This window comes from Oncorhynchus masou, chromosome 25, assembly GCF_036934945.1.
Source record: "Oncorhynchus masou masou isolate Uvic2021 chromosome 25, UVic_Omas_1.1, whole genome shotgun sequence".
NCBI classification, from domain to species: Eukaryota; Metazoa; Chordata; class Actinopteri; order Salmoniformes; family Salmonidae; genus Oncorhynchus; species Oncorhynchus masou.
The window spans coordinates 42,124,251-42,138,427 of record NC_088236.1 but is presented as its reverse complement, the minus strand read 5'-3'; the positions used below and the strand labels follow the sequence as shown (position 1 = coordinate 42,138,427).

Below are 14,177 nucleotides of genomic sequence, written 5' to 3'. Positions count from 1 at the left end.
TGGCCTCCACGTGCCTGTATGACCTCCCTACAATGCCTGGGCATGCTCCTGATGAGGTGGCGGATGGTCTCCTGAGGGATCTCCTCCCAGACCTGGACTAAAGCATCAGCCAACTCCTGGACAGTCTGTGGTGCAACGTGGCGTTGGTGGATGGAGCGAGACATGATGTCCCAGATGTGATCAATTGGATTCAGGTCTGGGGAACGGGCGGGCCAGTCCATAGCATCATTGCCTTCCTCTTGCAGGAACTGCTGACACACTCCAGCCACATGAGGTCTAGCATTGTCTTGCATTAGGAGGAACCCAGGGCCAACCGCACCAGCATATGGTCTCACAAGCGGTCTGAGGATCTCATCTCGGTACCTAATGGCAGTCAGGCTACCTCTGGCGAGCACATGGATGGCTGTGCGGCCCCCCAAAGAAATGCCACCCCAGACCATGACTGACCCACCGCCAAACCGGTCATGCTGGAGGATGTTGCAGGCAGCAGAACGTTCTCCACGGCGTCTCCAGACTGTCACGTCCGTCACATGTGCTCAGTGTGAACCTGCTTTCATCTGTGAAGATCACAGGGCGCCAGTGGCGAATTTGCCAATCTTGGTGTTCTCTGGCAAATGCCAAACGTCCTGCATGGTGTTGGGCTGTAAGCACAACCCCCACCTGTTGACGTCGGGCCCTCATACCACCCTCATGGAGTCTGTTTCTGACCGTTTGAGCAGACACATTTGTGGCCTGCTGGAGGTCATTTTGCAGGGCTCTGGCAGTGCTCCTCTTTGCACAAAGGTGGAGGTAGCGGTCCTGCTGCTGGGTTGTTGCCCTCCTACGGCCTCCTCCACGTCTCCTGATGTACTGGCCTGTCTCCTGGTAGCGCCTCCATGTTCTGGACACTACGCTGACAGATACAGCAAACCTTCCTGCCACAGCTCGCATTGATGTTCCATCCTGGATGAGCTGCACTACCTGAGCCACTTGTGTGGGTTGTAGACTCTGTCTCATGCTACCACTAGAGTGAAAGCACCGCCAGCATTCAAAAGTGACCAAAACATCAGCCAGGAAGCATAGGAACTGAGAAGTGGTCTGTGGTCCCTACCTGCAGAACCACTCCTTTATTGGGGGTGTCTTGCTAATTGCCTATAATTTCCACCTGTTGTCTATTCCATTTGCACAACAGCATGTGAAATTTAGTGTCAATCAGTGTTGCTTCCTAAGTGGACAGTTTGATTTCACAGAAGTGTGATTGACTTGGAGTTACATTGGGTTGTTTAAATGTTCCCTTTATTTTTGAGCAGTGTATATATAGTACACTCAAGCTTACAGCTTTACAGGATACAAAATACTACATATAAATGTACATTTATAACCCTAAAGTTACTATTCATATGAACTCATGGTGTTGCACCGCTCATTCTGCTCGAGTGTTAAACAGCGTTATAAATAAATGGCATCACTCAAGGTGTGAGTCCCTGTAGGGAGGCACAAACACAATAACAAACCTAATCTAATGATATTGTTTGAGACAAACAAAATTAACTTGGTTAAATAACTTGATATACTGTTGTGTAGACTTAGTGTGTTTCATTCTGAAAACAGCAGGCCAAAGCAGAAATGATTAGTTTTATTGAATATTGCTGCTGCTATATTTTTTCATTTAGTCATATTTAATCTTTATAGAAAATATAAATAGCATGTTTATTTTATTATTTAAGTTATTATATAGCACTATTCTGTTCTGTTCTAATCTATTCTATTGGTTTATACACCGGTTGGGTCTAATCCTGGATGCTGATTGGATAAAACCGCATTCCAGCTGATGTCTATTCCACAAATTACCAGCAGCTAAACCTATTGCGTTGAAAAGCCTATTTGCTCTGTTCCATCTCAGTACGCAATCCAGGGAGGGGGCTCCTGTGGCTGAATGGAAGCAACTCCCCACAGAAATGTTGGTGGAAAGCCTTTCCAGAAGATTAGAGGCTGTTGCAGCAGCAAAGGGGGACAAACTCCATATTAATACCTATAATTTTTGTAATGAGATGTTCGACGAGCAGGTATTCACATACTTTTGGCCATGTAGTGTATCTATTGAGGCAGTGATTCCAAAATAAATGTAATTGTGTCTTGAAGTCTTGTTTGCATTTTCACTATAATAACAAGTAGCCTACTGAAAGTAGGTTTCAACTCTTATGTCCTGAGTTGTCTCATAGAAAAGGTACATATTCCTGCCATCTTGTTCGAGATCAAAGTTTATCATCTCATATCTAGGATCGGATACCCTAACGATATCCTAATATCTAGAAAACCTTCCATGTCAGTTTTTCATCACTCTTTTTGATAGACAAAACTTGTGTAGGCCTATAAAAATCATTTAAGTATAAAACTAGTGCTGGTGGTTACACCAACGGAATTCAAACTTAAACTTACCAGGGTACAGAACCTCTCCGGGGGGTTGCCGCAAGTGATGCCAGGAGGATCCACCCTAATTTGCACGAACTCCTTCATAGCCATTGGTTTTGGCTGGCACGCATAAAACTCCCATGTTGGTCCATCGTCCGTACTAAACAGCGACTTGCATATGTCATACTGGCCAAGGGTCAGAGTAACAAAGTGCAAATGAAAAAGCACCTGTGAGAGCATGGCACTCGTAGAGACCACACCCATGGTCCAAGACCGAGAGTCCGGAGGGAAGAGGGAAGTGGTGCCACCGTCGGTCCACACAGGGAGAGGATCAGCTTGGAATCCGGTTGGTTTTCATGTTGGGAGAGACACCTGCCGCTTGCAGGATACAGCCTTACAACTCTGCTGGTTTTGTATACAAATGTATGCCTGCCTAAATAAGTTACACTTTTGTTTTGAAGTATTTGTTATCTTATGTTAAAAACAATTCACATTAAACTATTACTTTAAATTATAGTTACAATAACTTATTTTATTAGAAATGTATACAACGCTAAATCTTTCTCAGATCGACCCCCTTTGGCACTCCAGGCAAGCCATGCTAAAAGCAATCGATATGTCCATGAGTAGAGCATTGAGAATATTCCCGCTGTCCACTCAGAAGCTCTCTAGATGAGATTTTGTTGTGTTTTCACGTCAGTCAAAGGAAGTATTTACATGCTCCATCGTTGGCTATATTGAGAAGGAGAAAATACAATAATTTATTAAACATGTAACTTTTTTTGGGGGGGGGGGGATTTCCACTCACATTTCCACACAAAAAAAGGCCAACTAAAACTATATCTAATAGGCTGCTGCTACTACACAGATTTTATTTCGTTTTTACAACTAGCAATTAGGTTAAACATATCTTTCATTAGAGGAACTTGAACCCATTTGAAATCTGTTCAAATTAATATCGGTAGGCTATACCGTAGCTTACAAATAAATAATATTGTGACCTTTCATGTTTGTTTTCACAACCAATCTATATTCACAAGACTACCCTAATTAAGGAATTTCCCAAACATAACTGCAAGTAAAAAAAGATATACCCTCGTCCCCACAGACGGATGTCTGTTGCGCTCTTGGCTTTGCCAACTATTGCCATCAGAGGTAACAAAACTGTGGAGAACTTCTCACAGGCAGATGGTGACAGACCTAGGCTGTAGTCTACAATTGGCAAATAAAAATAACTAATTTTATTAACTTGTATCATATTTGGACTTGTCCTATAATGTGGACAACTGATGTTCTTTACGTTGATGCTCTTTCCAAACCTCTGAAATTCTCTGAAGTGTGTAGCCTAATGCTGCCTTCAAATGTAGGCTATAATGGTTGATTATAAGAAACAACTCTAGCAAGTCACTGGTTGCAAGATTATAAGCATTATAGTCCTATACAATTTTGAAGCTGCACGGTTACAACAGTTACTATCCTCTATGTTCACGGTGGAACTCGAACACTTACCAAATTGCTCCGGGAAAATATGATCATTCTGTCATGGGTGCATCCTTTGCAAAAGTGTTATCAGCATTCAAAAGCCTCAGCATTGGTTCGTCGTTGAAATAAAGCTTAACGTTACCGTATTCCCTTCTGTAAGAGGATTAGATGAGATGCTCTCCCCTTCTGTTTGTTTCCCTTCTGTTTTTATACTTTGAGGAAAGCAGTACGTTAGGATGGTATCCTATACATCCCGTACGCACAATAGTTGACTTCTTGTTCGAAATATATTATATTTCAATACTTTTTCTAGAAGTGGTACTGCCTCAATTAATGTTCCGTTACTTTTTGCGATTTCGGTTGTCCTAGGCGCTCAAGGGCAGAAGGAAAGAGCTCGCTCTCGCTCTCTCTCTCTCTCGACCTCACTTTCCCCTATGCATAAACACACTCGCTTATTTCATAAATTCCCCCCTGCCATTGTTCTCCTGCTCTCTTCTCGTTTCCACATTTAGCTATCAGTATCTGATTTGCAAACTACGCGTGTGTGAAGCAGGTACGCAACTTTTACCGGTCAGAAATATAACCACCCCATGAGCCGATCGGGCTACCCGTCCTGCTTAAAGGAGCAGCTCAAAAATCACTCAAGTCAGACATAAGGATCTCTAGTTTTCGCTAAGCAATAGGCTAACACAACACTGTTTAACAGTTAAACAACTTGAAGTTCCTATATGGCTCTTAAAGCATAGCGCATGCATCTTCAACACAGTGCAGGCGTCCCCAATTTTGTAACGGTTTCTCTTGAGCGGATGGTCAGCGGCCAGAACATAGTTATAAATAATTTGTACACTGCAAATTGACTGCAAGAATCCCAAACAGATATCGCATTTGACAAAAACCGAATCATTTCAAACCTTGATTACATTGGGATACGATCGCATATGCCTCTATTGATGCGTGGGAATAATTGGGAACGGATTTCCACAGTTAAAATCAATTTGAGCTGATTTCCTGGTGATTTTACAGTGAAAATTATACATAGAAAAAATATATAGCCAATTTATAGGATATATACATAGCTCAGATAACTTGGGTGGCCAAATAAAATCTACCACAACCAATCCCCAACAGGGAGCCGTGTGGCACATTTGGCCCGTGGTTGATTTTTGGCCACTCAAGTTCTGAGCAAAGCATATATTGCATATATAGCCTATAAAATTGGCTATATATTTTTTATATGTTTAATTTTAGCAAACTAACTTATGCTATTTACATTGTTGACAATTACATTAGCCTACTTTAATACCCAATTAAGCTGGATAGTAAAAACACATTTTTAAAAAGCAGGCAAAACCCTTAATTTGCAACTTTTGGATGGGTGTATTTGAAGTAACAACATCAAAGCCTAAGGGGGCTTCCCATGGAAGAACGAGTTGAGCTGTCCATGGTCCTGATGCGTGGCCACACAGACCAATGGGTGTAAACAGCCTCCACATTTCTATAGGTCATCCGAGGCCAAATTATTGTCACAGACAGACACGGGCACTGGCAATGCACAATGTTTGTAGACAGCAATATAAAAGGTAGTTAAAATGATTTAAGAAGTAGTTGAATGGGCAAATGTATACAGGCAGTGAGCAAATGAGAAGACAGCAGGCACGGAAGGCGTGAACTACATTTCCCTTGCTACGCACTGCATCTCGATGACGGTGTTTATGCGACGTTCATCTCAGCGTGCGAAAAAAAATGGCGGACGCAATGAACGTTGGTGTGAATTTAGAAGCATTTTCTCAAGCAATAAGTGCTATTCAGGCACTTCGTTCGAGTGTAACAAGGGTTTTTGACTCTCTGAAAGATGGGATGAAAAACAAAGAAACCCTCGAAGGACGCGAAAAGGTTTTTATTACCGAGTTTCAAGATAACCTGCAGTCTGTGAATCGCGACTTGAAGTGAGTAACTGTAACGTTAAGTGCTAATGTTAGCTAGTTAAATATTTGTTGTAAACACACAAGTTAGCGTGCTAGATAGGCGTGAGGAATGAATGTTATCTAACTAAAAAGTTATTTCCAGCTAGCTAGTATCCATGACTTAGCTGAAGTGTAAATGGTGTGTGTGCGCAACGTTAGCCTAGCTTACAGACCATTGCTAAATAAAGTGTGTGCGCGCAAGTGAAATTTGTCATAGCAACTAACGTTAGCTAGCAAAACAATAAAACATACTGCCATTCTTGCAGGCACCTCTATTTTGAATGTATTTTAAATTGTGAAACGTGTAGCTAGCTAAGTTCACATTACTTTGATGTGAAAGCAAAAGTTGAACTCCCAGAAGGAATGGTCTAACGTGCCTCAATGCTGCAAAATAGTTTTTTTCTACACTGAACAAAAGTATAAACGCAACATGTTAAGTGTTGGTCCCATGTTTCATGAGCTGAAATAAAATAACCCAGAATTGTTCCATATGCACAAATCTTCTCTCAAATTGTGGATACACGTTTTCCTTTGAATATCTGAGGCTCTGAATACATACTGTATAAGCAGTGTGGTGGTGGAGCTTCTACAATCCACCATGTTGCTTTCACCTTACAGATTTGTTAACAAATCTGTTATTTAGCATTTCTCAAGATAATCCATCCACCTGACAGGTGTGGCATACAGTGTCTTTTTCCTTTTTTGTTTCCTTACAACCTGGAATTAAAATTGATTTTTGGAGGGGGAGTTTGTATCGTTTGAGTTAAACACTTTCAAAAATGCTAAATATGTTTTGTGGAACAAACAAGAAATAAGACAAAACAGAACTTGAGCGTGCATAACTATTCACCCCCAAAAATGCAATACTTTGTAGAGCCACATTTTGCAGCAATTACAGCGGCAAGTCTCTTGGGGTATGTCTCTATAAGCTCGGCACATCTAGCCACTGGGATTTCTGCCCATTCAAGGCAAAACTGCTCCAGCTCCTTCAAGTTTGATGGGTTCTGCTGGTGTACAGCAATCTAAGTCATACCACAGATTCTCAATTGTATTGAGGTCTGGGCTTTGATTAGGCCATTTAAATGTTCCCCTTAAACCACTAGTGTTGCTTTAGCAGTGTGCCTAGGGTCATTGTCCTGTTGGAAGGTGAACCTCTGTTCCAGTCTCAAATCTCTGGAAGACTGAAACAGGTTTCCCTCAAGAATTTCCCTGTATTTAGCTCCATCCATCCCTTACCAGTTTCCCAGTCCCTGACGATGAAAAACATCCCCCTAGCATGATGCTGCCACCACCACGCTTCACTGTGTGGATGGTGTTCTCAGGGTGATGAGGTGTTGGGTTTGCGCTAGACATAGCGTTTCCTTGATGTCCAAAAAGCTCAATTTTAGTCTCATCTGACCAGAGTACCGTCTTCCATAGGTCTGGGGAGTCTCCTACATGCCTTTTGGCGAACACCAAATGTGTTTGCTTATTTTTTTCCTTTAAGCAATGGCTTTTCCTGGCCAGTCTTCCGTAAAGCCCAGCTATGTGGAGTGTATTGTCTTAAAGTGTTCCTATGAACAGATATTCCAATCTCTGCTGTGGAGCTTTGCAGCTCCTGCAGGGTTATCTTTGGTCTCTTTGTTGCCTCTGATTAAATGGTCCATGAGTTTTGGTGGGTGGCCCACTCTTGGCAGGTTTGTTTTGGTGCCATATTCTTTAAAAAAAAAAATCATGTATTCAATGGTACTCTGGGATGTTCAAAGTTTGATCTTTTTTTTATAACCCAACCCTTGTCTGTACTTCTCCACAACTTTGTCTCTGACCTGTTTTGAGAGCTCACTGCTCTTCATGGTGCCGCTAGCTTGGCGGTGCCCCTTGCTAAGTGGTGTTGCAGACTCTGGGGCCTTTCAGAACAGCTGTATATATACTAAGATCATGTGACACTTAGATTGCACACAGGTGGATGTTATTTAACTAACTATGTGACTTCTGAAGGTAATGAATTGCACCAGATCTTATTTAGGGGCTTTATAGCAAAGGGGTGAATACTTATGCATGCACCACTTTTCCATTTTTTTTTGTCGAATTTTTGTTAATATTTATTTGTATTTTTAATTCACCAATTTGGACTATTTTGTGTGTGTCTATTACATGAAATCCAAATAAATATCCATTTAAATTACAGGTTGTAATGCAATAAAATAGGAAAAACGCCAAGGGGGATGAATACTTTTGCAAGGCACTGTATCAAGAAGCTGATTAAAGAGCATGATCCTTAAACAGGTGTAGGGTTCCACATTTTGGGGAATATTCAAAGGTGGGAATTAACATGAATTTATGGGAATTAACAGAAATATATGCAAATGTGATATTAATACTATGGTGGATGTTTTTTGCATTGGCTATATTTACCATATAATATGGAGACAGAAACATAAACATTTTACCTTTAATGAGTAGACATAATTGCAAATGATTAAAGCCTTCCAATAATAAAAAATACTATTTTGTTACGAATTTAACTTTAATTAAATTAGTTGACTCTTCACATGGGATGATATCACTGGACAACAAAAGAAAGGGAATATTGAATGATCCCCAATGATCCATCGCATCTCCAAAAAACATTTTCAACATCTGTAAAATGAGTCTACAAACTAAAGCTTTGATTGTCTTCCTCTCAGGCTCCAATGTCTTCTCCCTGGACCTCCTCAATGTCCACCTCTTGAACATCCGACTCTGAGGCCTCATCTTTACTGTCACTTTCCAACCTTGTTGAGGATGGCTTGTTGTCAGGCTCAAAAAGCCTACATTTTTCAACCCTTTTATTAGTCAGCCTTTTGCGTGCTTTGGTGTGTGGTTTCCCAAACAAGGACCTGTTGCGCTCTGAGGTGGCTGATGTTGGTGGGATTTGGAGGATGATGGAGGCAACATGGGAAAGAGCCTCAGAGCCTCAAGTCCCTTCCACCATGTGGCTGATGAGATATGTTGGCACGACTGCCATATTACATCTCCATCCCAATGCCCTTGCTTGGAAGTGTATTTTGCCAGACTGCCAAGAACTTTGCCCTCATCCAGGCCAAGGTGGCGAGACACGGTCGCGATGACACCATAGGCCTTGTCGATCTCTGCACCAGACAGGATGCTCTTGCCAGCATACTTGGGGTCCAACATGTACGCTGTATGGGCTTTAGACAGAAGTCTTCAAGCTTTTTGATGTATTTCAGAACTGCAGTTTCCTCTGCTTGGAACAACAGTGAAGTGGGCAGGGCAGTACGGATTTCTTCTCTTACATCTGCAAGCAGAGTCTGAACATCAGACAGGATGGCACTGTCTCCCGCAAGCCGTGCAATGGCTACTACTATAGGTTTCAGGAGTTTCAGGATACTTACCACTCCCTTCCAAAATACATCACCCAGGAGGATCCTCTTGATGGGGCTGTCTATATCGGCAGACTGTGATATGGCCATTTCTTGGAGAGACTCCTTTCCCTCCAGGAGACTGTCAAACATGATGACAACACCACCCCAATGGGTGTTGCTGGGAAGCTTCAATGTGGTGCTCTATTCTTCTCACTTTGCTTGGTGAGGTAGATTTCTGCTACAACTTGATGACCCTTCACATACCTAACCATTTCCTTGGCTCTCTTGTAGAGTGTATCCATTGTTGTCAGTTACATGATGTCCCTGAGGAGCAGATTCAATGCATGAGCAGCACAGCCAATGGGTATGATGTGAGGGTAGGACTCCTCCACTTTAGACCAAGCGGCCTTCATGCAAATACCTTCTGTGGTCCAAGATAAATGATGACTGCCTTCTACACATTGTCTGTGAGCATCAGAGGTGAACCAGTTACATACACAGCTCGAGCAAAACATTCATCAGCATTTCTCTGACTATGTTCCTCTATTGAGTCAAAACCTTCTGATTCCAGGAGGACCATGAGCTGTTGCTATCAATAAGGTGTCTGATTCATCATTTTCACCTGGAATAGGAGTAGAGGGACGTTTGTCAGAGGTTGCTTGTTCTGGGGGAACTTTATGCTCTTGTCCAGATGATTCTGCATCTTGTTTGCATTCTTCGCATATGATTTGGCACAGTATTTGCAAATGTACACAGCTTTTCCTTCTACATTAGCTGCAGTGAAATGTCATCACACATCCAGATAGTGCCTGTGGCATTTTCCAGTAAAGATTAGAATAAAAATGAGTAAAAAAAATAACAAATACAATTCCATGTACAGATAAATAGTTAACCTTTCTGGGATTTGTGGACCCCCCTGGCCAAAAGTCAGGGAAAATGCAGAGGCCATATTCAAATAAATTACTATAAAAATTAAACTTTCATTAAATCAAATCAAGATAGCAAATTAAATCTACCCTTGTTGTGAATCCAGCCAGCATGTCAGATTTCAAAAAGGCTTTTAGGCAAAAGCAAACAATGCTATTATCTGAGGATAGCACCTCCGTAAACAAAGAGAGAAACCATATTTCAACCCTGTAGGCGCGACACAAAACACAGAAATAAAAATATAATTAACACCCTATAAATGAGAATGTAATCATTTTTAGGCTTATGTTAGGCTGTAACATAAGAAATGTGGAAAAAGTCAGGGGTTCTGAATACTTTCCGAATGCACTGTATTTTGATGTGCAAGGAAGTCCAGTGATTATCGTGAATTGTGGTTTGACAATAGGTTGTTATATTTTGCTGTTAAAATAGGGCTCCAGAATCTTCTGAATTTTGTTTTTCATTAAATATGAATTTGCCTATATCTTTATGTGCAATATTATCATATGCTAATATATTTTTGGGCTATTTCACCACACGAGGAAGTGAAACTTAGAACACATTAGCTAGATCACTAACACAAAATATAATACCCATTGCTAGTCGTAACCTAACAGTAAATGTGTCATGTCCTAAAAAAAAGGTTGCGCTTGTAGACTGTTACCCTATGCACTCGCAATGGCTGACGCACAATTGCACATTTCGCTCGCTCCGTATCTGAAAGCCATATCAAATATATTTAGAGATGACAAATACAAATTATACCCGCAGAAAGCTGAGAACAACATCAGTTGCTTCCAAAAATGTGCATTTCCCGCAAATGGTATACAATCCCTCACTGCACATCTGAGGAGACAGAGAAAGAGCGTGGCTTGCTTATCACATCAGCAGGCCCAGGGTCAGGGCAGACACTTTCATTACAGGAATCATGAGGGTAATGCACTTTCCTGATTGACCAAATCATGGTTTTAGCCGCCAAAAAATTGGATGTTTTGAGACTTTTCAGTGAGGTGACCATGTAATGAATGTTCAGCTCGCACTGATGCTACCAGTTACGTTTTTTTTACTCGCACAGACAAGTCAAGGGGTCACAAATTGTGACTAAATGGCTGCAGTCCGGAGCCCTGACTTGTTAGTGAGTAGCTGAAGGAGTTTTTATCCACCAATAATGTCCTGAACAAGTTTGTCTGGATTTAGAAAGAATCACAGCACTACTACGGCGACCATGAAAGTTACTAATACTAGAAGCACTTGATTCTAAACAGCATTGTGTTGCTTTGTTCATTGATTTGTCTAAGGTGTTTGACACCATAGACTGAGATATTGATGCAGAGCTTGTCAAACATAGGCCTTTCAAGTAAAGCTTTTTGTAATGATTTTCTTAGTGTTATAGTGGGGCAAAAAAGTATTTAGTCAGCCACCAATTGTGCAAGTTCTCCCACTTAAAAAGATGAGAGGCCTGTAAGTTTCATCATAGGTACACTTCAACTATGATAGACAAAATGAGAAAACAAATCTTGCTTGTTTGTAGGTGACCAAAAACTTATTTTCCACCATAATTTGCAAATAAATCAATTAAAAATCCTACAATGTGATTTTCTGGATTTCTTTTTCTCATTTTGTCTGTCATAGTTGAAGAGTACCTATGATGAAAATTACAGGCCTCTCTCATCTTTTTAAGTGGGAGAACATGCACAATTGGTGGCTGACTAAATACTTTTTTGCCCCACTGTAGATCACAATGTGTACAGGTTGATGGCATGACTTCTGACAAGCTTTCTTTAAATACTTGAGTGCCGAGGGGTTCCATTATTGGGCCATTATTGTTCATTATTCATGACTGGTGTGAAAAAATATCTGATGATAAGGTACATCTACACTGAATGTACAAAGCATTAGGAACACCTTCCTAATATTGAGTTGCAACCCCTTTTGCCATCAGAACAGCCTCAATTCGTTGGGGTAGGGAATCTACAAATGTCAAATGCATTCCACAGGGATGCTGCCCCATGTTGACGCCAATGCTTCCCACAGTTGTGTCAAGTTGCCTGGATGCCCTTTGCATGGTAGACCATTCTTGATACACACAGGAAAGTGTTGGCGTGAAAATCACAGGAGTGTTTCAGTTCTTGACACACTAAAACCGGTGCGCCTGGCACCTACCATACCCCCTTCAAAGGCACTTCACTTTTGTCTTGCTCATTCACCCTCTGAATGGCACATATACACAGTCCATGTCTTAATTTTATCAAGGCATAAAAATCCTTCTTTAACATGTCTCCTCTACTTCATCTACACTGATTTGAAGTGGATTTAACAAGTGACATCAATAAGGGATCATAGCTTTCACCTGGTCAGCCTATGTCATGGAAAGAGCAGATGTTCCTAATGTTTTGTATACTCGGTGTCATCTGCATATAGACTATCTATAGGACTGATTTCGCTCTAGTTAAGGCATTTCTCAAATTGTAGGAAGCATTTGTTGTCCAACAACCTTTTTCCACTCAAAGCAACCCCCTACTCTGCCTCAGATACTCACTCAAACAAGCCAATAGAGGTGGTGTCCTCATACAAGTACTTGGGATTTCACCTTGATGAAGCTCTGTATTTTAAACCCCACATTCAACAACTCATTAAAAAGCTTCAACTTAATCTGGGCTTTTTCTTTAGGAAAAGTTTTATTTCAAGCTAGGAAAGACAGATGTTGTCAAAAGACAAATGTAGTCAAAAGTAGTTTGCTGGACTATGATGATATTCTTTACATGAATGCCCCATGATTTTACCTGCACACACTAGAAACACTACCATGCTGTAGTTAGATTTGTAACAAACACAAGACCTCTTAAACATCACTGTACCTTATATCAGTTAGCAGGATGGCCATCCTTGTAGTACATGTTTGTCTATAAGGCCATTTTAGGGCAGCTGCCCCATCGTCTTGGAATACATCTTGGAAACTAGATTATTTTAATCCGATTTGATAATGTTTATTGACAGATTGTAGGCCTGCTGACCACAAATTGCACATGTCTTTTTAAACCTGCTCTTTAATGCTCTCTTATGGGCTTTGCGCTGTTCACTTCCATTCATTGTTATGTTTTATGTTGTGTTTACTATATGCTGCTTTATTGGCCAGGGCTCACTTGTAAAAGAGAGAAATCTGCAATGTGACCTTTCTGGTTCAAGGATAAATACAAAATAAGAAACAAATTGGATGTTTTAAAGCAGGGACGGGAGCCCCCCCACACGCACACAAACACACACTCAATTAGCCCACATTTCTGAGATTGGTAAGTAAGCCCGGATATCTAAATTTGTAGTAATCATGGTCGAAATTCCGAACAGGGTACTCTTAATCACATATATTAAAAACTGCAAACACTTCTCTCCAACTAATGGCAAAAATGTGTAGAATAGCAGGAAATTAGCTGTAAAAAAAATAATAATGTGGGGGTAGCAAAATGCTAGGCTCTGACTGCATGTGTGGGTATGGATGTGGGTACCAAAGACCTGCGATCCACTGCGGCTCCCCCGCATAATGAGTTCAGATTTTTTTGTGGCACCCACCCCAATCAGAATTGCCTATGCTTGTGTTGAAGGGAAATACAAGCCTATTCTAACAGCTGCTATTCTATGTACTTATGTAGTGAATTGGAACGCCTCAGTACCCTGGTTGGCAGACCTTCAGAGAGTCATCCCCTTCACAACAGTGGCCTGTTGAGTCTGGACCCAGTTCAGGACAAGACCCCGCTGTACAGTCAGCTCCTTCAGGCATACAAGTGGTCTAACAAGGTAGGCCATGCTTTTCTACTGGGCTACAAGAAAACAATACTATACTAAGGCCAGAATTCAATTCTAGGGCATAGTGTATTTTCTGCAATGCAGTTACATGTGTCAAAGATTGGAATCTTGTGGACAATTTCCTTGGACTTCAATGTGAAGCCACTCCCATCGTTAATATTATTTGTTTGATCCAAATTGACGCATGGTAAACACATGATAACGTTTAGCTTCTGTTTCCTGGGGGATACGCTTCCAGTGTATCAGCTAAAAACCTACAATGACAGGC

General features: G+C 41.2%; 2 protein-coding genes across 3 annotated transcripts in view; one reads left to right on the top strand and one right to left on the bottom strand.

Annotated features, from left to right (window-relative positions):
- LOC135514376 (netrin-G2-like) overlaps window positions 1-4,373 on the bottom strand; it is a 59,485-nt gene extending 55,112 nt beyond the window's left edge. For both annotated transcript variants that reach the window (XM_064937819.1, XM_064937820.1), the window contains exons 1-2: window positions 3,901-4,373; window positions 2,419-3,123 (exon numbers count right to left, since the gene is read on the bottom strand). In XM_064937819.1, the coding sequence (XP_064793891.1) occupies window positions 2,419-2,655 (237 nt within the window). In that variant the 5' untranslated portion in view covers window positions 2,656-3,123; window positions 3,901-4,373. The remainder of the gene's footprint in view (window positions 1-2,418; window positions 3,124-3,900) is intronic.
- A 1,229-nt stretch (window positions 4,374-5,602) lies between these two features.
- LOC135514375 (mediator of RNA polymerase II transcription subunit 27-like) overlaps window positions 5,603-14,177 on the top strand; it is a 94,204-nt gene continuing 85,629 nt past the window's right edge. The window contains exons 1-2 of the mRNA XM_064937817.1: window positions 5,603-5,819; window positions 13,756-13,900. Of these exons, the coding sequence (XP_064793889.1) occupies window positions 5,617-5,819; window positions 13,756-13,900 (348 nt within the window). The 5' untranslated portion in view covers window positions 5,603-5,616. The remainder of the gene's footprint in view (window positions 5,820-13,755; window positions 13,901-14,177) is intronic.